The 27,123-nt window shown below is 51.8% G+C and overlaps 1 protein-coding gene across 2 annotated transcripts; it reads left to right on the top strand.

The window, feature by feature from the left end:
• Window positions 1-204: 204 nt before the first annotated feature.
• Kank2 (KN motif and ankyrin repeat domains 2) lies at window positions 205-27,123 on the top strand. Of its 2 annotated transcripts, none has more exons than XM_057768480.1 (11): window positions 205-314; window positions 666-1,889; window positions 14,996-15,160; window positions 15,249-15,351; window positions 15,870-16,106; window positions 19,229-19,316; window positions 19,674-19,893; window positions 21,986-22,128; window positions 24,107-24,307; window positions 24,385-24,474; window positions 25,122-27,123. In XM_057768480.1, the coding sequence occupies exons 1-11, from the start codon at window positions 278-280 to the stop codon at window positions 25,173-25,175; spliced, it is 2,562 nt and encodes an 853-aa protein (XP_057624463.1). In that variant the 5' UTR covers window positions 205-277; the 3' UTR covers window positions 25,176-27,123. The 2 variants fall into 2 exon arrangements, with proteins under 2 accessions (XP_057624463.1, XP_057624464.1); XM_057768481.1 differs by having other exon boundaries at window positions 208-314; window positions 15,264-15,351.

The raw sequence follows: 27,123 nt of genomic DNA, 5'->3' as shown, positions 1-27,123 counted from the left end.
GACAGATGTGCACACAGGCAGGGCGGTTTGGTTTCTTTGTTCTAGGACTTTCTGCAGCCAGGCAAGGGTAGGGAGGGGAGCTTGAGTGTTTAAGAATTTGAGAGGTGCCTGACCTGTGTGCAAGGCCATCTGTGGAGGGAGGGTGCCACATCCCTCCCCTCCCCTTGACAACCGCTGCTGAGACTACTCTGTCAACCTCTGCAGGTCGGCCTCAGTGCTGCAGGCAGTGTGACTCACAGTTCGCTGGTGACACCTGAGGAGAAACAGCAGAGAGAGGATGGCCCAGGTCCTGCATGTGCCTGCCCCGTTCCCAGGTCAGGGGCAGAGGGGAGGCGGGGAAGCTCTGCCCTGGAGGTCTTGAACGGGAAGGACACTGACAGTGTGGGGAAGGTCAGCCCTAATGTGAGGGCCTGTGGTGGGGGACAGAGGGGATGAGACAGCCATGTAAGGCTCTGTGAGGCAGGAAGGCCCTAATGTGAGTGAAGAAGGACATCCCTGTCCTTCTGGCTGTCCACCCTGGCATCTGTGGGTGACAGGGCCAAACAAGACCCTGTTGATGTAGGGTAGACTCCCAGCTCTGGCAGAAGCTACCTGTGTCCCTGGGCTGTCGCCTGGGCACAGGGCGCCCAGCAGTACTTTAAGGTCTTGGCTTTCCCCCCCTCCAGGGACTCCTGGCCAGGCCACCCCTGCAACCTTCCCTGGCAAAGAGCCAGATCCACCATACTCTGTGGAGACGCCCTACGGCTACCGCCTGGACCTGGACTTTCTAAAGTACGTGGATGACATTGAGAAGGGCCACACACTGCGCAGGGTGGCAGTGCAACGCCGCCCGCGCCTGGGCTCCCTGCCGCGGGGCCCAGGTTCCTGGTGGACGTCCACGGAGTCGCTGTGCTCCGATGCCAGCGGAGACAGCCGGCACTCGGCTTACTCCTACTGTGGCCGTGGCTTCTACCCACAGTACGGGGCGCTGGAGACCCGCGGCGGCTCCAACCCACGTGTGGAACGTACGCTGCTGGATGCACGGCGCCGGCTGGAGGACCAGGCGGCCGCCCCATCAGGTGGTCTGGGCTCCCTGACACCCAGCGCCGCGGGCTCCACCAGCTCCCTGGCAGGCGTAGGCCTGCTGCCGCCCACACCTCGCAGCTCGGGTCTGTCCACCCCGGTACCACCCAGCGCAGGTCACCTGGCCCATGTGCGAGAGCAGATGGCTGGGGCCCTGCGCAAGTTGCGCCAGCTGGAGGAGCAGGTGAAGCTGATCCCCGTGCTCCAGGTCAAGCTGTCGGTGCTCCAGGAGGAGAAGAGACAACTCACCGTGCAACTCAAGAGCCAGAAGTTTCTAGGCCACCCCTCAGGAACACGGGGCCGGGGTGAGCTCTGTCTGGACCTTCCGGAGCCTCCCGATGACCCTGCTGTGCTAGAGACCCGCTCTGTAGGCACCTGGGTCCGGGAACGGGACTTGGGCATACCGGATGGTGAAGCTGCCCTGTTGGCTAAAGTGGCCGTGTTGGAGACGCAGCTCAAAAAAGCGCTGCAGGAGCTGCGGGCGGCTCAGACCCAGCAGGCTGACCTCCAGCCCCATGCCTGGCCACCGCCAGACACCCAGGTCCGTGTGGACACCGTACGAGTGGTCGAGGGTCCCCGGGAAGTGGAGGTGGCAGCCAGCACGGCAGCGGGAGCCCCTGCACAGCGAGCCCAGAGTCTGGAACCCTACGGAGCAGGGCTGAAGGCCCTGGCCACATCTGGGGGCACAGAGAACGCCCTCGTGTTCCGCAGCCATGAGGTAGTGGAGACTATGTGCCCGGTGCCCACAGCCAGCACCAGCAACGTGCACACGGCCAAGAAGATCAGTATTACAGAACGGAGTTGCTTTGGCGTGGCCAGGACTGCAGGTGAGTGACTGTTCAGGGGAGACCCAGTAGGGCCTCTCCTTCATCTAACCTTCAGCAAACAAGGAGCACCAGCTTCTTAACATGGAGACAATTCCACAATGGGCTGCAGAGCTGGAGGGGCCTGGAGAGAGGGCACGAATGGTAAAGTGCTTGCTGTACAAGCGTGAGGACCTGAGTTCTAATCCCCAGCCCCCATGTAAGAGGCTGACGGTGGCCATGTTCATCCCAGTGCTGGGGGGAGAGACAGGAGGATGATGGGACCTGCTGGGCTAGGTTATTTGGTGAGTTCAGCCTGTGATGGACCTTGTCTGAGACAGGATGGGCCTAGCAAGATGGCTCGGTGGCTAAGGCACCTTGCAGCCGAGCCGATGACCCGAGTTGTAGCCCTGGAGTTCACATGGTGGAAGGGCAGAACTGACACCTACGAGTGTCCCCTTTGCCCTCCACAGGTGTGCTGTGGCCACGTAAAAGTTCAGACACCTTTATTGGTTTTTGTTTGTTTTTCGAGATAGGGTTCCTGTGCGTAACAGCCTTGGCTGTTCTGGAACTCACTCTGTAGACTGGGCTGGCCTCGAACTCACAGAGACCTGCCTGCTTCAGGCTCCCGAGTTCTGGGTTAAAGGCGTGCGCCATCACTGCCTGGCAATTGTGCATTTTTAAAAAGGTAGACAGTACCTGAGGAACACCACCTGTTTACCTCTGACCTAAACATGCATACAGATATACACACATGCACACACACACACATGCATGCCTGCACACATGCTCTCGTACATACATGCACAGAGAAATTGAACTTGAAGCATATTGCCTTGTTGTGTTGAGGTGTTTGGAGGACATTCCCCAAGATGGTTGGTTTCATAGCAGAGTCTCTCTTTTGAATTAAAAAATGGCAGGAACGTGTTGGGCACATGTAATTCTAGATAGTGTGTTGTCCGTGGTTCAGGCTGGATCCGAGTGCTCAGAAGCCGTGTGGATTCCCTACCTCGTGTCTGTTCTGTGGCACCTTCAGGAGGATGAGGAGTCCAGAACTCCTCCTTCTCCACGGATCCCGTGAGTTCACATAACACCAGATTAAAACCCCAGTGGCAGAGCCAACCAGTGTACATCTCCCTGCCCAGCCCTGAGCCCCGAGGGTGGAGGAGACCCTTCCTGAGTCCAGGGGCCTTCAGAAGAGGAAGGGGTGCACCCGGAGGAAGTGCTGAGTCCTCGTGTCCGGAAGGGCTGTATACAGATTGTCAGCTGCCCAGGAAAAGCTGCCAGGGTGATTCATAGGAATAGTCACAGCTGTTCTGTCTTGGCACGGGCCAAGGGGTGCCAGCTGCTCTGCTAAGTGATGGGCCAACAGCCGAGGTACCCCAGGTTCCATCACTGTGTGACCCCAGCAGTGACTCCACCTCTTGGGCCTACACTTTCCTCTCTGTGACATGCTCTAATATGGATCCACCCGAGTGCACACAGTAAGTGCTCAAGCTCTGCTTATTGCTGCTTCTGCTGACAGGTTGACCTTTGTGGGCTGTTCGGTTTGGGGTTTTCTTCTCTTTCCCTCTGGGCTATGTGGCTTGGAGACAGTTTTGCTATGCACTGCACTCCAGCCTTGAGCCTTACCTTCTTCTTCCCATTCCCTCCCTTCCTTGCCTTTTTACCTCCATCTCCCCTCCTGAGACCTCACCTGGCTCAGCCTTGAACTCTCTCATTCCTCCTGCCTCAGCTCCCTGACTAGTTGGAATTACAGAGCATTTAATCCACTCCTGACTTCACTCTACTTATAGCTGGGGAGACTGAGGCTTAGGGCAAGGATTCACTGTGCCAGGGTCTGCATCAAGAGCCCGTGGAAGCCGACTTCTCACCCCCATAACCAAGGTCAAGTTGACTGGAGCCCTGCTGACTCTAATGGAGGGGGGGCTGTGTTTCCTTGCTTCCCTGTTGTTCCTGGCCGGCTACGGAAACCACCCCTCTGTTCCGTGTCCATCTAAACACCCAGCCCTGAGGTTCTGGCCCCCAGCCAGGGGCCCGCCCAGCCCAGCCTTGGAATCTTTGAGAGGCACCCTCCATTCCAGACGTGCCTCCCAGGGCAGTCATGGGACCTCCTGCTTGCCGGACATACAGACAAAGCTATGTTCACTGCCTGTGGAAACTGCCACCCCAGAAGTCCTCCCTCATGTCTCACTACACTCCCTCTTGCTGCAGCTTGCTTACATCAGGCCTCACTTAGATGGAGCAGGAGTGGGTCTGTTCCAGGATTTCTCCAAGATGCTTGGTACTTAGTCTCACAGGCCCTGAGAACACTTGCAAAGCTCTCTGCTCAGGGCAGGGGGACACAGTTCAGCAGGTAAAGTTGCTTGCCACCAAGTCTGAGTTTGACCTCCGACCCACATTTTGTTTGTTTTTTGGAGATAGGGTCTCACTATATTGCACTGTTTGGCCTGGAGCTTGCCATGGGGACCAGGCTGACCTCCAAATGCTGGGATTGAAGGTGCTCACCACCATGCCTGACCCACGTAATGTAAAGAACTGACCCTGCCCCCCAACAGGTTGTCCTGTGAACTCCATATGCACAAGCCATGGCATCCCACCCCCCCAAGTAAATAAGAGCCTAAGTCAGTGTCACTGTTTAGAGACAGGGCCTCCTCATGTAGCCAGGCTACCCTCGAACTCTCAGAGGTCACTCACTGCCCTTGACTCTGGAGAATTGGAATTAAAGATGTACACTAGTGTGCCCAGAAATAAACGTCATTTTAAAAATACCCCTGCGGAAAATATGCGAGAGACCCCAGTAGGAAAGTGAAAAGTATTCACGTGGGAAATACGTGCTCAGATCAAAACGGAGAGAAACAGAACTGGATCGTGGTAGTTCCCTGGGTGCTGGCCTCCCTGTGCCCTGCAGCTGTAATCTTGAGCATACTCTTCAAATTGTGGTCTTTTTCAACAGCATCCTGAACCTCCTCAAAGTGGTGTGTCCTGACAGACATTGTGCTGGAGGTGTGGCTCAGTGAGAACCTCCTGCCTGGAATCCCCCAGTGAGGGGCTGGGGGTGTGGCTCAGTGGTAGAGCCCCTACCTAGAGTCCCCCAGTGAGGGGCTGGGGCGTGGCTTGGTGACAGAGCAGCTGTCTAGTGCTGGGAGGCTTGAGTTCTGGCCCTAGCACTGTGAATCATGGTTGTGCGGCCTGGCTCTGTGTGTACTGTTTATGTTCTCGGTTGGATCTAGGCTCCGTGGTGTCTTTTTGACTCAGTCTGTTGGGGTGCGGTAGCATGAGTGTATAAGCCTAGCACTCAATAAGCTGAAACTGTGTAGGTGGGTGGGAATCACCTCAGCATCAAGGCCAGCCTGGGCTACAGAGTGAGTCTCAAAACATCAAAAAATAACGGGAAGTGGAGAAGATACAGCCTGTGGGCAAAGAAGCACCAGGCCAGGGCGCAGTGGATCCAAGGCCCTGGGATAAAGACGGACTTGGGCTGATGAAATCTAGAATGAGACAGAGTTAAGGTGTGGGGGAATCCCAGCACCCAAGGGTGAGTTCCAGAGGCTCCGGTGCGCTGACAGTGCGGTGTCAGAGCTGGACTGGGGGCAAGGGCAGTCACCATGTCTGTCTGCTGAGCTTGGTAAGCCTGATGGGAAATCATGGTGCACTCCTTGGAGGACGAGGCAGAGCTGTCTGACTTCTTTAGCATCAGGCAAGGCCTTTGCTTCTCAACAGAGCAGGATTTTCTTTCTCCAGCCGGAGAGTGGGGGAAACCCCTCTCCACAGATAGACACCCAGGCTTGAGAGAGATGGGCAGAATGGACCCAAAGACCCGGGGCCCTGTCCACTCCAACATCCCAAGCCAGTCAAGTCAGGGCAGAGTCAGCGAGCCCAGGCAAGCCAGGACCAGTACAAGCAGCCCTGTTCTGGTTTGACATGAGTTTCTGAGCGACAGAGATGGCCCGGCTTGTACAAGCACAATGACCTGAATTGGACCCTCGAAACCCATGTTAAAAACCCACTATGTGATGAGACACGCAATCTTAATGCTGGAGAGGCCAAGACGGGTGGATCCTTGGGGCTTGCCTGCCAGCTTAGCCTATTCTACAAACCCAGGACAGAGAGACCCTGTCCCAGACAGCAGACTCCACAGAGCAACAAAGACTGCGTACTCTGGTAAAAAGCGCTTGCCACTCTTGCAGAGAAACTAAGTTTGCTTCTCAGCACCCAACACCTGAAATCCCAGCTCCAAGGATCTGACGTCCTTTTATGGCCTTCTCAGTCCTCTCTTACACACACACACACACACACTCACTCACACACAAGTACATATACACACACGTAAACGATAAAACAAAGCTTACAGTGATGGTGCGTGCCTTTAATTCTGGCACTCGGAAGGCAGAGGCAGATAGGTCTCTGTGAATGTGAGGCCGGCCTGGCCTACATGTTGAGCTTCAGGTCAGCCAGGGCTAGAGAGTGAGACCCTGGCTCAAGTAACAGAAAAGTGATTTCTGATATTTATAGAAGCATTGGAAAGTGCAGAAAATTTTAGACTGCTAGACTCTGTCTCCCCCACCCAGGTGTGGCTGCTCCCTAGATTTTTGTCCATTCTGTTTCGCTGAGATGGGGTCCCATTCTGTAAGCCAGGAACTGGCCTAGGACTCATGGCCATGCTCCAGCCTCAGCTTCTCTGTAACAGGCACAGCTTCTGTGAGCATTTCTGTTCTTTGGCTTCTGTGCATTTGGGCTTTTTGTTTTGGTTTGGTTTTGGGAGTTTTGTTGTTGTTTGTTGGTTTTGGTTTTTGGAGACGGGTTTCTCTGTGTAGCCCTGGCTGTCCTGGCACTTGCTTTGTAGACCAGGCTGGCCTCGAACTCACAGAGATCTGCCTGCTTCTGCCCCCTGAGTGCACCACCACTGCCTGCCTACTTTGGTTTTATTATGTGGTGCTAGGAATGAACCCAGGCCCCAGGCCCCACACATGCTGTGCCAATGCTCTACCTTGGTCACACTCCAGATCCGCTTCTGAATTTTTATTTTTTCATTTCATTAATATATTTGTTTATTTATTTGGAGACAGAGTCTCCGGTAGCCCAGGTTAGTATTGAACTCAATGTAACCCAGGATGACCTTGAATTTCTGACACCCCCCCCCCCCCGCCACACCCCGCTGCCGCCTCTGCCTCTTGAGTGCTGGGGTTACAGGTTGGAGCCACCATGCCTGGTTTATGGGATGCTGGGGATGGTACCCAGGGCTGGAGTGTGCTTGGCAACAACGCTCTACCACTCAACTCCATCCTCGACCCATTTACTTTGTAAGAGCGCATGTATTTGAGACAGTTCCATTTTGTAGCCCAGGCTGCTCTTCTCTTGCCCCCGTCTGACTTGCCAGAGCTGGGATTTTGGGTGTGAGCCACCGCAGCCAGCGTGAAGTTTTCAAGGGCATAAGAGAAGAGTATGTTTTTGATATCTGGCATCACAAAGCTTATTATTGTTTTCCTTGACTTCGTTTATTTTTTCAGCTGCTAGGGATGGAACCCAGGGCCTCAGATATCCTGGGTAAGCAGTCTGCTGCTGGACCAAGCCCTAACTCCGGTGCTTTTCATACGTCCTAAACTATATTTTCCTTTCGATTTTCCCCAGTCACATAAAAACGTACACTACTGAGCATGGTAGCACACACACATCTATAATTCCAACATTTGCGAGAATGAGGCAGGAGGATTGCTGTGAATTCTAGACTATCCTGGGCTACATAGCAAGATGCCATCTCTTTTGTTTGTTTGTTTTTGTTTTTCAGTGTAGCCTTGGCTGTCTCAGAACTCACTCTGTAGAACAGGCTGGCCTCTAATTTACAGAGATCCGCCTGCCTCTGCCTCCTGAGTGCTGGGATTAAAGGCGTGTGCCGCCATTACCACTGGGCAGCTGCAAGGTGCCATCTTGATAAAGAAAAAGAAGGAAGGAAGGGAAAGGAAAAAAATTTAAGTAAAAACAGGGCTGGAGACATCCCGACTGGAAGAGGGCTTGCCGAAGATGCATGAAGCCCTGCGTTCCATCCCCGACATCACATACCACTAAACCGGTACAGTGTCGGGTACCTCTCCTCTCAGTGCTGGGAGGTGGAGGCTTTTTAAAATTTTATTTATCATTATTATTATTATTTTGCTCTGGATCTTCCAGAGGATCTGTTTGGTTCTCAGCACCTATGTCAGGCAGCTCACAACCACCTGTATTTCCCCAGTCCATTGGAGCCGCCCCAGGCACCTGTATGTGCACCTGTGCGCATGTGCGCGCACACACACACACACACACACACACACACACACAGGCTCACGGACTTGATTAAAAATAAATCTTAGAAAACATGCCGGGGGGTGGGGGTTGCACACGCCTTTAATCCCAGCACTTTGGAGGCAGAGGCCTGCTGATCTCTGTTAGTTCAAGGCCAGCCTGCTCTATGGAGCTAGTTCCAGGGTTTCTCTGTGTAACAGTCCTGGCTGGTCTGGAACTCACAGAGATCCACCTGCCTCTGCCTCCTGAGTTCTGGGATTAGAGGTGAGCGCCACCACCCGCACCCTGCAAGTCTTACCTGTATTTCAGTTACAACTTTCACCCCATTCATTATATATGTATATTTTTTTCTTTATTCTGCCTTGCTTTCTAGTTATCTGATACCACCATGGCCAACATATTTTGTCTCCTTTTGAATTACTTGCAAACTTTTTTATTTATTCTGTGTGTGTGTGTGTGTGTTGTGTATGTGCGCGCATGTACGCACACCCAAGTACAATTTTTGGGAGTGGTTTCTCTCCTACTGTGTGTGTCCGAGCAACCAAACTCAAGGCATCAGTCCCAGCAGCAAGTTCCTATCCACTGAGGCATCTCGGCAGCCCAAGAGTTTGCTTTTTGAAGAGGAAGTTTCTCTGTGCTGCCCTGGCTGGCTACCAAGCAGTCCTCCTGCCTCACCCTGCTCATTCCCGGGGCCCTCAGGCATGCGCCGCCACCCTGGCCTTCCTATCCCTTTTACTGTCATTGCTGCACCCCACCTCAGCCACTTACTTAGCTATTGCATGTCTTGAAAAACATTCCCTGTGCCTGCCTGATTTCCTTAAATGGTCTTGTGTTTCAGAAAAACAAGATCCTCTCTCTGTTTCTTGTTTTTTCCACTTTAACTTTTTTCCCCTCCAGTGCTGGGACGGGGCTGTGGGTATCCTGCAAGCCAGGCGGGTGCCAGGCGCTGAACGCCTGCTCTGAATTTCATTTTCATTACTTTTTTTTTTTTTTTTTTTTTTTTTTTTTTTGGTTTTTCGAGACAGGGTTTCTCTGTGGTTTTGGAGCCTATCCTGGAACTAGCTCTTGTAGACCAGGCTGGTCTCGAACTCACAGAGATCCGCCTGCCTCTGCCTCCCAAGTGCTGGGATTAAAGGCATGCGCCACCACCGCCCGGCTCATTTTCATTACTTTATTAATGTTTGTTGACTTTGTGGAGTGCATGGGCCAGAGTGTGTGGAGTGTGTAAAGGCCAGAGAAAATCTGTTCTCTTCTGCTACCTTGTGGGTCCTGGGGATCAAACGCAGGCCATCAGACTTGGCAGCCAGCGCCTTTAACCACTGAGCAACCTTGCCAGCCCCGCATCTGGCTGTTTCTGCACAGGCTCTGGGAATCTGAATTCAGACTCTTGTGGCAAACACTTTTACCTGCCATGCCACCACACCAGCCGCTTTAGGTTTTGATTTTGTTTTGAAGTAAGGTCTTACACAATTGTCCAGGCTAGCCTTGAAGTTACTCAAGCCTGGGCAGACCTTTGACTTGTGATTCTCCTCAGCTCAGCTCCCCAAGTCGCTGGGATAGCAGGCCTGGAGAGCTGTGTGTGTGTGTGAACAGCGTGTGTATGGGGCTGAGAACACAGCCCTAGGCGTTGCTTTGAGGGGAATTGTTCTGTTTGCTGCTTTTGTGTCCTGCTAACTGGCCTATGGCTTCTGAGGATGCTCCGGCTGTGTGCCCACCTCTGTAGGGGCCCTGGGATTGCAGACATACAGTCATGCTGGGGTTTGTGGGACTTGAACTCAGATCCTCGTGCTTGCACAGCAGATGCTGTGCTCGCTGAGCCTTCTTCCCAATGCAGGTAGTTTTTAAGAGTCGTTCCATTTTTATTTACAGGGGGAAGGGTGTCGAGAACAGCCTGCAGGAGTCAGCTGTCTCCTTCCTCCGTGTGGGTCCCAGAGATCAGACTGGACTGTCAGGCTTGGTTGTGAGCCTAGCCTTTAATGGCTGAGCCATCCCTCCAGGCCTGGACTGTCAGACTCGGGGACACGCACCTTTACTGCGAGCTCTCTTGAAAAGTCTTTTTCCACTGTTGTTTTGTGTTTCAAACAGGGTTTCTCTGTACCCTTGGCTGTCTTGGAACTAGCTCTGTAGACCAGACTGGCCACTCTTTTCTCTTCCTTCTTTCTCTTTTTCACATGGGATCTTGCATATATGTAGTACATACACATACATGTATATGCATAGCACATGCAAACATATGTAGTATACACAATTATGGGATACACACAGTACGCACACATATATAGTACACCTACACATATATATAGTACATGTGCATATATATGTATACATTACACACACACACACATACTTATATATGTTGGCTTCAAACTCATGCCCCTCCGCCCTCAGTCCCCAACCCTAGTGCCTGGGCTTATGGGGACAAGCCAGCACACCAGGCTATATCTAAGGTTTATTGTTCCTGTTTTTATTAAGGTGTAGGACACTTTGGGAAGACAAACATGTCGCCACAGAAGGCACATGGAGATCAGACACCAGTCCTCACTCTGTTTAAAGCAAGGTTTCTCTCTTGTTCATTGCTAGGTGCCCGGGCTAGCCCAAAGACTTCCAAGGGCCCCTTTTCTCTGTCTCCCATCTCACCATGGGAACCATGGGATCACATTCCTCCACTGTATCCAGCTTACACATAGGTCATCGGGCAGGTTCCCCTATCCACAGAGCTCTGCACCACCCCCCACCCCCCACCAGCCCCAGCATTTAGATCAGGAGCTTTAAACCAAGCATGGTGGTATATGCGTGTTATCCCAGCACTCTGGAGGAGGGAGGAGGACTAGTCTGGGATGATAGAGAGAGACCCTCTTGACAGCAGAAAGAACCTGAGGATGCAGCTCAGTTTCTAGAGTGCAGGCTTAGAATACAGGGAGCCCCAGGTTTTATCCCAGAACTTGGTAGAGTCGTTCAGCCTGGGCCACATGAGGCCCTGCCTAAAAAGAGACACCGTGCAAGCGGAGCCGCGGCTCAGTCAAGATACTGCAATAGGGTTTGGGGTTCAGCTCATGGTACAGCACGTGCCCAGCAAAAGCAAAGTCCTGCGTTCAGGCCTCAGCGCAAGACCCCCCCCCCAAAAAAAAAATCTACAGTAATGGACACAAACCTGGGGTTCCTTCCCCAGTACCACAAAACATTAATAAGTAAATGAGAGTTAGACACACCCCAGCACTGGCCCTGGCTCGGTGTGAATCCAGTCCTGGTGTCAGCTCGGGTCACCACACCCTAGACTATATTCCTTTTGGACAGATTTGTAGCCAAGTGCCTCACTCCACCCTGTCTTGTCTGTACTCAGCTTGTGGAGGAAAAGCACTTAGTTCCTTGCAGAACTTAAATAGCACCCAGGAACTTCAGGAAGCAGTGAATTGCTTATGTTAAAAAAAGATTTAGTGGTGGTAGCTCCTTTTTTTTTTTAATATTTATTTTATTATTTATTATGTATACAATATTCTGTCTGCGTGTATGCCTGAAGGCCAGAAGAGGGCACCAGACCTCATTACAGATGGTTGTGAGCCACCATGTGGTTGCTGGGAATTGAACTCAGGACCTTTGGAAGAGCAGGCAGTGCTCTTAACCTCTGAGCCATCTCTCCAGCCCCGGTGGTAGCTCCTTTAATCGTAGCACTTGGGAAACCAAGGCAAGCAATCACTTTGAGTTTGGTCTATATATGGTGTTTCAGGCCATCAGGGTAACATAGTGACATAAAACAAAATATTAGATTTAAAAAATACGTATACTCTTAAAGAGCCTTACACGCTGACCTTCCACAGGCTGTGCCCATGGCAGGAAGGCAGTGCCTCTGGGACAGCAAAGCTACCACAGGGTGTGAGGAGCACAGGCAGCTGGGGGAGTAGAAATCGCACTGTGATTCCACACTGGAAGCTGGAGGACTGTGCGTTCGTGGAGACTGAGCCCAAGAAGTCACCCGTGTCAGCGTGGTAGCACACACCTTTGACCTCAGTGCTCAAGAGGCGGAGGCAGGACAATCACCTGCTCTAGGCAAGCCAAGGCTACACAACGAGACCCTGTCTAAAAAAAAAGAAAAAAAGAGCTGGTGGGGTGGGTGGTGGGTCAGTGGTTAAGAGCACTGGCTGCTCTTCCAGAGGACCGGGGTTCAATTCTCAGTGCCCACATGGTGGCTCACACCATCTGTAACTCCAGTCCCAAAAAATGATAAATATTCTCTTTCACGCAGGCACCAGGCATGTATATGGTGTACAGACATACATGCAGAGAAAACATACATACACACACACAAAAAAAATCTTTAAAACCTAGACTAAATGATACATGGAGTAAAATATACCCTCTTATGTGGGTGTGTATGCTGTCTACAGGAGCCTGAGTACAGAACCAGTGTTCACACAGACTGCCGGCCTTGTAGAGCAAATGCCTTTAACAGTATTACTGATAAAGCCATCCTGGGAGCCCCCTACATGCAGGAAGCATGTTTCACATAATCTTTAGCTGATCCATCTCTAGAAATGTCTTTTTTTAAAAACTGAGACAGTGTCTTGGTACGTAGACTTGACGGACCTGGAGCTTGCTCTGTAGACCAACCTGGCATCAATCTCACAAAGATCCTCCTGTCTCTACCTCTCCTGTGCTGGAATTAGAGATGCGCACAACCATACCCGACCTCCTATACTTTATCTTCTCCAAGGAAATTTTTGGCAGAGTGGGGTTTGATCTGATTGGTTGGTTGATTGTGCTGATTGTGGCACTGAGATCGTAATCCAAGGTGTCACGTGCTAGACAAGTATTTTACCACCAAGCCACGCCTCAGCCTCTCACTGCGGGATTCTAGGCAGGGGCTCTACCACTGAGCCACGCCCCAGCCCCTCACTGGGGGATTCTAGGCAGGCTCTTTACTAAGCTATGTCCAGGTCCCAAATTTTAAAATGGGTTTTTTGTTTTTTTTTGTTTGTTTGTTTTTTGTTTTTTTGAGACGGATTTTTCTTTAGCATTAGAGCCTGTCCTGGAACTCACTCTGTAGACCAGGCTGACCTCGAACTAACAGAGATCCTCCTGTCTCTGCCTCCTGAGTGCTGGGATTAAAGGCATGCACCACCACGGCTCGGCGTTTTTTAAATTTTTCTAATGGCTCCGGTCCCATTTTCCTAGTGGCCAAACTCACACATGTTTAAGTTAGATTAAGACAGTCTGTCCCTCACATGGCTTAGGGAGGGGATATAACTGTGTGTGTTCTTTAAAGAGGAATGGCGAAGGGCTCGGGGAGGCAGCTCTGGGTGAAGCATTTGCTGGGATCTGTGAGGATCCTGAGTGAATCTGGGGGGAGCAGCCTCGTAAAGCTGGGCGAAGAGGCTCATGACCCGAACGCTCCTACAGGAAGGGAGGGCGCAGAGACAGGAGAGTTTGGAGGCCTGCAGGCCAGCCAGTCTGGCACACAGTGAGCAACAGGAGACCCTGTCTCTCTACAAGACAGACAAGGATGACGACCTCATCAGAGGCTCTCCTATGACCTTCGTGCATGCTGTGGCAACTGTACACACACACTCATACACACACAATCATAGCTACACACACAATCGCAGACACTCACACAGGTGCAGTCACACACACACATATACACACAGTCGCACAGACACACAGGTACAGTCTCTCTCTCTCTCTCTCTCTCTCTCTCTCTCTCTCTCTCTCTCTCACACACACACACACACACACACGAGATAAGGAAGAGGAAACACCAGACAGGGGAGCATGCCTGTGATCCCTGCATTTGGGTGATGGAGACAGAAAAATTGCTGCAAATTCTAGGCCAGCCTAAGCTATGTAGTAATGCCATGAGTTAAAATGGTTTTTTTTTGGGGGGGGGGTGCAGAGATGTTAAGACACTTGACACTTGCTCAGGTCACACAGCTCCTAGGTATGAAGTTTGAATCTCTGTTCTGGCCACCATGCTCTTGACCACAATTGGACTTCTTTTTCTTTAGAAAATATTCAGGGTGACAGAGTGTGAGAGATTTGAGTCTGAAGCCAGGACTCTGAGGTCTCCCAGATCTCTATCATTGGCGGGCTGCCGGCTGACAATGGTTTCAACAACTCATTTTCTTCCCTCTGTGAGCTGAGCCCTTCCTGGGGTGGAAGCTTTGATGTAAGGATTGTCCAGCATGCTCTGGCTGTGTGGTGCAGAGCCATCATGACTGTCGGGCTCTTTGCTGGGTGTCCCGCAGGCGTCAGAGGACACCTCCGAGACAGGCGCAGGCCTGGAATTTACCAGAAGACTAGGCTGGAAGCGGTCAACTCCAGCTCTAGGGTGACGGATCAGTTTGAGTGTGCACTGCTTGTCTGTGTGGATTCTAGGGATGAGCTCGGGTCCCCCGCTTCCAGCCAGCCCTGCCCCAGCTGCTTCTCTCCCTTCCCTTTGCGTGCGCTCTTGTGTTGCCGGTCTTCCACGGCTTTCTTGTTTTTCTATTTTGTTTGTTTGAGACAGGGTCACTACTGTGCAGCCCTGGCTGACCTGGAGCTCACTCTGTAGACCAGGCTGGCCTCAAACTCACAGAGATCCTCCTGCTTCTGCCTTCTGGGTGCTGGGATTGCAGATATACACCACCATGCCTGATTTAGGTTGTGCTGGGGATGGATCTCAGTGCTTAGGACAGGCTAGGCAAGTGCTCTACCATAGAGACCAGCTGTGTGCATTTTAGAGACAAGGGCTCACTCTGTAGCCCAGGCTAATCCTCCCACCTCTACCCTACAGCAACGCTGGAGCACCACGCCAGGCATCTTTTATTATTATTTATTATTATTGATCTCCGTCTGGTCCACATCTCTTTTTATCCCAGGTGTCTCACAGTCTCCTGCAGAGCCTTCCTCCTCCGCTGCACACCCTGCTGCAGCGCCCACGAAACAGTCCGAGAATCCTGACCAGGCAGCTGCCCCGGACACCACTGACAGGGAGCCCACAAGGCCAGCAGCCTCCCAGGAGACACAAGTGGCTGAGGGAGCAGGTGAATAGACAATGGCGAGGGAGACGGGCCCCTGGTTGTCCAGAGTGGACTAGGAGTCAAGGGGCACTCATGTTACGTGGTCTCTCAGACAGAGTCTCTGTAGGAGGGCAGTCTACCTTGAAGAGGAAAGAGGACCCTGCAGATCCCGGAGCCCACCAGAGGCACCTCCAGTTTGTGGGGGTCAATGGCGGGTGAGTGATCTCCAGCCCCCAGTGGCTCCCCTAAGTCCTTCATACTGTAACCCTGAAGACTGGGGACAGGAGGTCTGTTTGTCCTGCTGCTGAGAGCCAGTCCCAGTTCGGCCCCTCACTGCTCATCCCTCAAGTCAAAGCATGGGCGTATAGAACAAGGAAACTGACGCAAAGGAGTGTGTGCACCTGGTTGAGACCCATGCAGTGGCTCTGGCGCCTGTGTGGGTCCAGTGCACCCCAAAGGGCCTGATCAGATTAGAGCCGCGGTATGGCACCCCAGGTCTGCAGTAGCAGCTGAGTGACAGTTCTGGTGTACCGCGGTTAGAAACGGAGGGCCACAGGCACGCCAGTCCCCCCAGCGAGGGGCTGGAGCGTGGACTCCAGGCGCCTGCTTGCCTAGCGTGTGACTTGCCCTGGGATCTTCCCTGATGGAAAATGTGGAGAACCAAGGCCCAGGGCGGTCACACTGGTCCCTCCTGCACCCATTCCCTTTAGTGTCCTTTCCCGTCGTTCCTTAGTTACGAGTCGTCCTCAGAAGACTCGAGCACAGCGGAGAACTCGGAGCACGAGAGCACAGAGAATGAAGCCCCAGAGCCACCAGCAAGGGCCCCGAGCACAGCTGAATGCTCTCAGCTCAGGCCTCCCGGGACTGCAGCGGCCAAGGCCAGTCTGGAAGAGAGCCAACTGCCCCAGGAAGCTCAGCGTGTGCCCGCAGCTGAGGCGGCATCAGAATCCAACTCCGAGGAGGAAATTCGGTCAGTTCTCTGGGAGGGACGGCATTGGACAGGGTGAAGGGTTGGTGATCTGCTGCTGCCTGGGATCCAGCCAGACAGGAAGCCGTGTTTCTGAGTGTGTCTGAAAGTTTTCTTCTTGAGACAGGGTCTCACTTTGTAGCCCTGGCTGGCCTGGAACTCACTAAGCAGACCAGGCCGGCCTCAGACTCAGAGCTCTGCCTCATGTGTACACGTCAGCACGTGTGTTGTTGGTTGCTTGCGGGAGACGTGCGTGTGAAGACTGAGGGTCAGTGTTGTTTACTCCGCTCTCTTTGTTTTGGTTTTTGGTTTTGTGTGTGTGTGTGTGTTGCATGTGTGTGCTATTGAGACCGTGTGTTTTGTGTCTGTGTGTATGGTGTGGATGCATGTGTTTGTGTAGATATCTGTGCACACGTATGCGTCCATTGGTATGCACCCAGGACTGGTGCTCAGTGTCTTTCTTCTTCCACCACTCCACCTTATCTGCCAAGTCAGGGTCCCCTCCTGGCCCAGCTGGCTGTGCAGCCCAGCCTAGCCAGCATGTTCTGCAGATCAACTGTCTCCCACCCATGTGCTGGTATTGCCACTGCCTGCCATACCCATCTGGCCTTTCCGTGGCTTCTGGGAATGTGGATTCCTGCCTTCACACCCAGACTGCAAGTCCTCTCCTACTGACCCATCTTTCCACCCCTCCCTTTTTATTTTGAGATAAGGTTTCAAAATTAAGTTGCCCAGGCTAACCTTGAACTGACTCTGTAGCCCAGGTACCTCGAATTTGCAGCCCTACTGCCTCCGTTTCCTGAGTGTTAAGATCATAGACATATGTAATCAAGCCTAGTTTATGGGGTGCCAGGGACCCCAGGGCCCCATGCCTAGGGCAAGTCTAACAGTTGAACCACATCTCCAGCCCACTCTTCATACTTCTTATGTAGAGTTGCTAGGTTGCCCAAACTAGCCTCCAGCTCACTGTAAGCCAGGCTGGCCTTGAACCTTCAATCTTGCCTCCACCTCCAAGTAGCCGGGATTTCCAATCAAGTCCACCAGCCCTGGCAATGAACCTGCCCTATTGAGTTTGAAGCTAGCCCGGGACACATGAGACCATGTCTCGAAAAGTGGGGAGAGGCCTGGAATGATGCCTCTTCATTTAAGCGCACTGGCTGTTCTTCCACGGGACCTGGGTTCAATTCTTAGCACCCACATGTGTTACGACAAGGCATTTCCTGAGGAGACACAATACATGCCTCTGCTCACCCCAGATGAGGAACCCATGACAGACTAAAGTACAAATACTGCCAAAGTCCAACTTCATGCACCAATGAGTTCCACTGGGGTACCTAGAGGCATATGGGTGAGGGGTGACTTACAGGAGCAGAAATGGTTCCAAGACAGCTGCATCACCAAGGCCCACCCCAGCACGAGTGACAGCTCCCACAGCTGGGAACCTGGAGCGCACTGCACAGCCTGCAGGCAGCTGCACAGGTTGGAGAGCGTCCTTCCCAGGTGCCCTGCCCAGGTGGCCTAACCTTGCCTGGCAGCTGAGCTGGTTTCTGCTTCTCCCAGGCTGCTGGTCGGGTCTCAGTCCTCGCAGGTCAGCCTCCTTTCCTCTGAGGCCGTGGTCCTCAAGCTTTCTAATGCTGTGACCTTTTAATACAATTCTCCATACTGTGGTGACCCCAACCGTAAAATTATTTTCGTTGTGGGGCTGGAGAGATGGCTCAGTGGTTAAGAGCACTGGCTGCTCTTCCAAAGGTCCTGAGTTCAATTCCCAGCAACCACATGGTGGCTCACAACCATCTGTAATGAGGTCTGGTGCCCTCCTCTGAACTGCAGGCATACATGCAGACAGAATACTAAGAATACTCTACACATAATAAATGAATAAATCTTTTAAAAAAATTATTTTCGTTGTTACTTCATAACTGTAATTTTGCTATTGTTATGAATCATAACATAAATATCTGTGTTTTCAGGTGGTCTTAGGCAATCCCCATGAAAGGGTCATTTGACCCCCCTGCAAAGGGGTCATGACCCACAGGTTGAGAACCGCATATCTAGGGGAACCCTCTGTTTTTATTGCTTATTTTGGCAGGGTCAGTTTCAGGGACTTCCCGGTACTATTTTGAGTTGTCTACCCTCTTGTTTAAGGAGCTTTGTGCAGGATGGGTTGTTTCAATCTCAGAGGAAACTGTTACAATGTGGCAGCTCACAACCGTCTGTAACTACAGTTCCAGAGAATCCAACACCCTCTTCTGGCCTGTTTGGACACTAGCCACACATGCACAGATATACGTACATGCAGGCAAAACACCCACACACATGAAATAAAAATGGATAAGTCTTTTTTGAGATCATAATCTGATAACATTTTCCCCTTCGCTTTTCTCCTTCTAAGCCTCCCATACCCACCCCGCTCTTTCAGATTCATAGCCTGTTTTTTATTGTTACTGCATGTGTGTGTGTGTGTGTAAACATACATATTCCTAGATAAAATGTGTCTGGCCAAAAAATTAATTCATCTTTTAAAAAGTAATACTAGGGTGCTGGAGAGATGGCTCAGAGGTTAAGAGCATCGCCTGCTCTTCCAAAGGTCCTGAGTTCAATTCCCAGCAACCACATGGTGGCTCACAACCATCTGTAATGAGGTCTGGTGCCCTCTTCTGACCTGCAGACGTACACACAGACAGAATATTGTATACATAATAAATAAATAAATATTTTTTTAAAAAAAAGTAATACTAGGGGACTGGAGAGATGGCTCAGTTGTTAAGAGCACTGGCTGCCCTTTCAGAGGATCCAGGTTCAATCTCCAGCACCCACATGGCAGCTCATGCTGTTTGTAACTACAGTTCCAGAGAATCCAGCACCCTTACACAGACATATATTGCAGGCAAAATACCAATGCACATTAGAAAGAAACGAAAAAATGCCAGGCAGTATTGTCACATACCTTTAGTCCCAGCACTCATAAGGCAGAGGCAGGTGGATCTCTGTGAGTTCCAGGACAGCCAGGGCTACACAGAGAAACCCTATCTTGGGGGGAAAAGTAAATAAAAAGCTAAAGCCAAAAATAAATAAATGTTTAGAAAGTAAAATAATGTAAGCCTGACCTTATCTGTTCCTGGCAGGATGGAGCTAAGCCCTGACCTCATATCAGCCTGTCTGGCCCTGGAGAAATACCTGGAGAACCCCAATGCCCTCACTGAGCGAGAACTGGTACGGAGGATCCCTGGGCCCGAGGGTGCCCCTCCACCCGCACACCACACCTCCCCACCCTCAAAGGTGTCACTAGTGTTGGGTGGGCTCGAGTCCTGACGTTGGTGCCGGGGTCCCCATGGTCTTGTTTGGGGGATGTTTGGAGATTCCATGCTTTTGCTGTAGGCACTGTGTCTGTCAGTGTCTCAGGCTACGATTCCTGGACCCTATGCACCCCAGAGTCAGCACTGCCACTGTAGCTGGCAATGGCCATTACTTTGTTTTTATGTCCCCTGTAGCCAACGCTGGCCCGGAATCACACTTGCCCAGATAAGGGCACCTCTGTCCTCACTCCCCACTCCTGCTGTCTCTATCCAGAAAGTGGCCTACACCACAGTACTTCAGGAATGGCTGCGCCTGGCCTGCCGCAGTGATGCTCACCCTGAGCTTGTACGGCGACATCTGGTCACCTTCAGGGCCATGTCTGCCCGGCTGCTGGACTATGTGGTCAACATTGCCGACAGCAACGGTAACACGGCGCTGCACTACTCCGTGTCCCATGCCAACTTCCCTGTGGTACGGCAGTTACTGGACAGCGGTAAGCCTCCAGGCTGGGCCAGCCTGCTGGGCTAACAGGGAGGTGTGGCTTCCTGAGCTCCCTGTACAGTGGGATGGGAGGTGGAAGGCAAGGAGTACGGGGTTTCCAGTCTGATGGGGGAGGCCCTGTGCTTTCTCTCTCTGAGGAAGCTTTCTCTCTGCTGATCTGACGGAGGCAATACCACCTTCTTAAGTTGGATAGAGGGGGAATGTGCCCTCCCCATCTCATGGAAGAATGTAGCCCACCCAGTCTGGTAGAGCAGGCTAGGCCCTTGCTGTGTGCTGGGAAGACTGTTAGCTGAATAATGAATTTGGTCTTGATGTTACATCGCCAAATGGTACCTCTGTGATGGACACACTGTTTTGGTTTTTTGTTTTTTTTTTGTTTTTTTTGGTTTTTCAAGACAGGGTTTCTCTGTGTCCTGGAACTAGCTCTGTAGACCAGGCTGGTCTCAAACTCACAGAGATCCGCCTGCCTCTGCCTCCCAAGTGCTGGGATTAGACACACTGTTTCCAAAGCCCTTGTGAGAGGAAGGCTGTGGCCTCTGGACTGCCGATTGGAGAGTACACATGATATTCAGTCAGGCAGGAAGAAACCTGTCTTCCCTGGTCTGATGGAGAAGGCAGAACCTCCCAGTCTATGAGGGAGGCAAGAGCCATGGTCTGATGGTCAAGGTATAGACCTGTTAGGAGGCGGAATAGCAATTCCAGATTCCCAGGGGGAGCCACTGCGCCTATTCTCAGCCCTAACTGTATATGTGACATCAGCCAGGCACCCCAGGTCTGGGAGAGGAGGCATCATCTCCACCTTCTGGGACCCCCTCATCTACTAGGGTAACAGTGTGACTATAGTGGATGGGACTCCCCATTTGGGAACAGAAAGCAGTCGGGGCTGTAGAGGAGGTTTAGCTGTAAAAGGCGGTCCGTGCAGGCATGAGGCCCCTCGTGAAAAGCTGGGACCTCAGCGCTGGGGAGACAGAGACGGAGGACCCCTAGCCTGGTTGGCAAGCCCTAGGACACAGAAATGACCTTAAGAAAAAGAAAGGGGGTGCTGGAGAGATGGCTCAGAGGTTAAGAACATTGCCTGTTCTTCCAAAGGTCCTGAGTTCAATTCCCAGCAACCACATGGTGGCTCACAACCATCTGTAATGAGGTCTGGTGCCCTCTTCTGGACTTCAGGCATACACACAGACAGAATATTGTATACATAATAAATAAATATTTAAAAAAAATAAAAAAATAAAAAAAAAAAAGAAAGAAAAGAAAAAGAAAGGGGGGGGGGGGAAGAAAAGAAAGAGTGGCCGGGAGATGGCCCTGTGAGTACTGTGCTTTTCCTGCCACCGTGACCTGAGTTCAGGTCCCCAACATCCAAGTTTTAAAAAAACTCTTAAGCTCTGTGGAGTGAGAGGTGGAGTCGGGAGAGTCCTGGAGCTCGCTGGCCACCGGCTACAATTCAGTGATGGACCTCACCGCAACAGTGAGGTGAGAGCGATCAAGGAGCTCCCTGTGTGCGCAAGCAGACTACATACACACACACACACACTCACAAAGCTTTTAAGAAGGGCTGGAGAGATGGCTCAGAGGTTAAGAGCACTGGCTGCTCTTCCAGAGGTCCTGAGTTCAATTCCCAGCAACCACATGGTGGTTCACAACCATCTGTAATGAGGTCTGGTGCCCTCTTCTTGCGGAACACTTTATACTTAATAAATAAAATCTTTAAAAAAAATAAACAAGCCGGGCGGTGGTGGCGCACGCCTTTAATCCCAGCACTTGGGAGGCAGAGGTAGGCGGATCTCTGTGAGTTCGAGACCAGCCTGGTCTACAAGAGCTAGTTCCAGGACAGGCTCCAAAGCCACAGAGAAACCCTATCTCGAAAAACCAAAAAAAAAAAAAATAAAAAAAAAATAAACAAAGCAAACAAAATGCAAAGACAGGTGCCTGACTCCTGAAGGATGCAGGATGCATCCAGCTCTCCACAAGCTCATACACGTATACAGAAACCTGCTCGGCTATGCCTAGACCGAGCGTTCGGCCAGCCTTTAGTGCAGATGGCAGAGGCTCACAGTCGCCTCATCCCCACCCTCCCCACACAGGTGTCTGTCAGGTGGACAAGCTGAACCGTGCTGGCTACAGCCCCATCATGCTCACTGCTCTGGCCACCCTGAAGACCCAGGATGACATGGAGACCATCCTTCAGCTCTTCCGGCTTGGGGATGTGAATGCCAAAGCCAGCCAGGTACGGGCTGCGGTATGCCTTGAGACTCACTTCACTCCTACTGCCGTGTGGGTCCCAGGGTGAAACTTGGGTTATCAGGCTTGGTGGCAAGCATCTTACCCACTGAGTCCCCTCACCTGCTCCCAGACCTACTTTATTAATTCCATACCAAGCCAGGTCATGATGACATTCTGTGTCCATGGGAACAGTCGCCGCTCTGAGACTCAGAAACAGTATTGGTTCTTCAGGGTTCAAGGCAAGGAGCTGATGTTCAAACCTGAGTGACTCAGTCTTAGAGCGAGCTCCGGTTAGCTTGCATATGATGCATCTGTGTGCGTGCGCGCGTGTACATGCTTGCACGCCAGAGGACCGTGCATTTTAAGACATATCTCTCACTAAATCTAGGATTCACCAATTCCCTTAGATTGGCTATCTAGGATTCTCCAACCTCTGCCTCCCAGGTGCTGAGATCACAAGTTGTACATGGACCTGATTGTACACAGGTTCTTTCTGATGGAACTCAGCTGCTTGTGTTTGCAAGGCAAGCACCTTACCTGCTTGGCAACAATTGTATTTCCCCCTCCCTGTTTGAGACAGTATCTAACAGTTATACCCCAGACTGGCCCTGAACTCAGAGATCCGCCTGCCGCTGCCTCCGGAGTGCTGGGATTAAAGGCAAGCAGCACATTCTGTGTGTTTTGCCTGCTTGTATGTGCACCATGTTTGTGCCTAGAGGCCAGAACAGGGCATCAGATCCCCTGTGACTGGAGCTACAGGTAGTTGTGAGCATCCATGTAGCTGCAGGGAACCAAACCTCTGCAAGAACAATTGGTGCTTTTAACCACAGAGCTACTCCAGCTCACAGCCCTCTTCTTACAGGTTGATTTGAAATAGGATCTCATTGAGTTACCCAGGCTGGCCTGAACTGTCCCGATAGACCTGGAACATGAGACCCTTTGACATCAGGCCCCGCCTCTTTTCTTTCCTTCCCCATGTCCCCTTCAGTCTCCTTCTGTCTACAGGGGTGATATATGCCTATAACCGCAGCACTTAGGAAACTGGTCCAGTAAGATCAGGGGTTAACATAGCAAGCTCCAGGCCAGCCTGGGCTACGTGAGGCCTGCCTGTTAGGTAATGAAAAATAACAGTGATAACAAAGAGGAAAGCCCTGTTCTCATAGGTAGACTCTCTTCCCGGAGCCCTGCTGGCTTTGAACTTGCCCGCTCTGGCTATAGTCTGTAAATGGAGTCCCCTAACTGGGAATCAACGTGTTCAGGGAACCTCTGAACAAAAGGGCCGCAGGTTCCTGCCCATCTTGGGGGCTCTGCGGTGAGACCCTGACTGCCCATCCTGGGGGCTCTGCAGTGAGACCCTGACTGCCCATCCTGGGGGCTCTGCGGTGAGACCCTGACTGCCCGTCCTGGGGGCTCTGTGGTGAGGCCCCGACACACCTAAACAAAAAACACCATCGATGAATTTTTGCACTCAAAAGTTTTTCCACGTTTGAGCATCCATCAGTATTCTGAGTGATGCTCCTCTTCGTGACTGAGTGGTGTTCTGTTGTGTCTAGACATGGTTTGATCGTTTCATCCACTGGTGAGCATCCATTTTTGTTTTGTTCTTTGTTTTTCGAGACAGGGTTTCTCTGTGTAACCCTGGCTGTGCTAGAACTCGCTTTCTTAGACAAGGATGACCTCGAACTCACAGAGATCCGCCTGCCTCTGCCTTCTGAGTGCCGGGATTAAAGACGTGCACCACCACCACCTTGCTAGTTTGATTAAATTTTTGCTTAACTTTACACCTGTGAGTTGGAGGCTCATGGTAGATGACCATACAGGTGGGTAGAACCAAGAGAGCCCTTCTGAGGAAGACAACCAGGAGATGGAGGGCCCAGCGTGTGCACCCAGTCAGTGTCAGAGCACTTGGGAGCCATGGGACGGTCAAGAGCAGGGTGTGATGTTGCCGGCCTCTATACTGTAGCCCCGTTCTGTTACCTCAGGCTGGACAGACGGCCCTGATGCTGGCAGTCAGCCACGGACGGGTGGACGTGGTGAAAGCTCTGTTGGCCTGTGAGGTGGATGTCAACATGCAGGATGAGGATGGCTCCACGGCCCTAATGTGTGCATGTGAGCACGGACACAAGGAGATCACCGGGCTCCTGCTGGCTGTGCCCAACTGCGACATCTCACTCACCGACCGAGTGAGTCCCCACCCAGGTGCTGCCCAGGGAGGGTGGGTTGCACACAGGGCATCTTTATAGTTGTGGCTGCTTTGCAGGATGGGAGCACAGCACTGATGGTGGCCCTCGACGCAGGGCAGAGCGAGATCGCATCCATGCTGTACTCACGCATGAACATCCAGTGCTCGGTGAGTCCAGATCCCTGCGTGAGAGGGCGGGACTCAGAGCTGAGCGGCAGGTGATGGGCACCTGTCATTCCAGAACTGGGGAGACTAAGATAGAAGAGAAGGTAGGTCCCAGTCCAGCCAGGGCTACAGAATTGAGTTTAAGGCCAGCCCTGGCAACTAAGTAAGACTTACCTCAAAATGTAAAGAAAAAGGGCTGGGGCTCAGGGTAGAGCCAAGAATCTTCCCATGAAAGAGGCTGGGGCTCAGGGTAGAAACCCCGCCTACAATCCCCCAGTGAGAGGCCAGGGTGTAACTTAGCAGTGGGACCAGCATTCTTTCTTGAACCTCTGCATCAATATTTGGTTGCCTAAAACAATATTTGGTGTTTTGTTTGTTTTTCAAGGTAAGTATATTTGATCGTACTATGATCCTCCTCCAGCTGGGTTGAGTTTGAGGCCTGGTGCAGGGGTCAGTGAAGAAGTCCCTTTGTGTCCCAAGTCTCCACTTTGATTCCTTCCCACGCCTTCTCCGCAAGGACAAGGTGACAATACACTGCTGTATGTGGTGCCTTGGAGGGAGGGACCACCCTCCCTCCCTCTGCATCCACAGCAAATCTCCTCAGAGGGATTTGAAAGGATTCCAAGAAAGAATTCTGCCTCTCGTTGCAGTTCGCTCCCATGTCAGACTATGAGAGTCCGGCATCATCCTCAGCTGAAGAGTAAAGACCAGGAGAGGCCAGTGACTCCCCAAGGACCCCAGCCACACAGCAGAGGCGCCTCCCCTCATCCCGCCCCCTGTCTGCCCTGCACTTCCTCAGCCTTCCTCTCCGGGGGAGTCCTGACATCTGCCAGACTCAGCTCTACAGGCCTTTCCCAGCACCCTGAGTTCAAAGCCACATTCAAAGCCAAAAAGCCAAGCTACTTTCTCCGCCCAGTTGGCGCCAGTTGCTGACACCCGGGTGTGGGTTTCTTATGGAGAACATGGAGAACAATCAGCCGGCAATTATGGGAGGGGTGGGGGCAAGAAGGGAAAATACTGTATTTTTGAGTCATTGTTGGGGGAGGGAGGGGTCAGAATTTGAGTTGCTAAATTCGAATGTCACTGGAATGTTAGAGTCTCCTTGTCCTGACTTCACTACGGCAAGTCTCCACTAGGCCTGCTTAATGCCCTTGTAGCCTCATGTCATTGTCTAGTGTATAATAGGGTTTTGTCCACCGCCCTCCACCCCCAGACAGTTTTCTTGGGGGCCAGGGGAGTCTTGAGTGATTGCGTCACAATATAAGATTCTGTCACTCTTGAGCATGCGGTCTCTCCCCAGGTCGGAAACATTTGTCTTTTCAAGATCTGTCACCCACTCCACACACACATTCAAGTTGGGGCATCTCAGCACCCTGCAGTTGAGGTCTTGGTGGGCCCTGTGGCTTGGAAATGACCATCTTACAAGGAGAAATGATACAGACTTACCCATTCCCCACAGGGAGAGCTCAGGACACAGGAGTATTCCTAGAAAAGCTCTCAGACCTACAGAGGAAAGAGAAAAGGGGCCATTCCAGAGCGTCTCCCAGCTTGGAACCCAGAACTGCTCTCCTCCAAGGAGAGTAAACAGAGGAGGATTGATACTGACCAAGTACAGGCGCATTCCACAGCCCATGTGGTCTTGATTAGGTGCTGGCTGGCCTCAAAACACACCCAGAAGTAGCTTAAAGTCACAGGCTTCACGGAAACCCAACGGCCAGAGGAGTAGCTGTGTGTGTGTGTGTGTGTGTGTTCTTAAAGCTCTAGAGTGCCTGTTGGTGACAGGGCACAGGCTCTAGAGTGCCTGTCAGTGATGGGGCACAGGCTCTAGAGTGCCTGTTGGTGACGGGGCACAGGCAGGCTGCACTTTTCTTTTAGTGGGTTTTTTGGTTGTTTTGTTTTGTTTTTCTGTTCCCGGAATCTCAGCATGTTTTTGTTTTTCCTAATTTCCTTGTCTTTGTAAAGAAGAAAGGAGACCACTTCTAAATGTGCCTTGTGATGGGAGCAGTCTTGTCCAGGTCACAGCTGTACCCACTGGGCTTTGGAGCCAAACCTCAGCAGGGCAGAGTCGAGGCTTATGAGCTAAGGAAAGTGCTGGGTTCTCTTCTAGACAAGTAGGTCTCTTGGTTTGATGGAATCTTAGTTGGATTGGGTTTTTAGGTCTAAGGCATAGAGGCTTGATTGGCATGAGAAATAAGATGGATGGATGGATGGATGGATGGATGGATGGATGGATGGATGGATGAGTGCCTGGGTAGAGGCTGGATAGAGATGAGTGATGACAGACAGATGGACAAGTATGGATGGATGATAAATGAGAGACGGGCGAGGGATGGGTGGGCTGGCGGGCGGATGTCAGGATGGAGTCTGCATGTGGATAGAGCTGCTGGTGCCTGAGGGATGCTCACAGCCTCTGGAAGCATTCTCTGTGATCCCAAAGCACGGAGCTCCTCATACAAGCCCATCTGTCTCTGCCACTGTTCTCTCTGCCTCGGGGACAGCAGGGTCAGTGCTTGTCCCTGCTCTCTTTTCTATACTCAGCTCCACTTTGCGACCACGGTACGTCCATGAAGACAGTGTTACACATAAATGAAGTATTCTTTTCTTGTAATCATGTTTTAGGAAGTAAAAGGACTTTTAATAAAGCTACAAACA

The sequence above is a fragment of the Chionomys nivalis genome, chromosome 4 (genome assembly GCF_950005125.1).
Source record: "Chionomys nivalis chromosome 4, mChiNiv1.1, whole genome shotgun sequence".
Taxonomy (NCBI): Eukaryota; Metazoa; Chordata; class Mammalia; order Rodentia; family Cricetidae; genus Chionomys; species Chionomys nivalis.
Note: the sequence above shows the minus strand (reverse complement) of the source record. Positions and strands in the feature narration are given on the sequence as shown.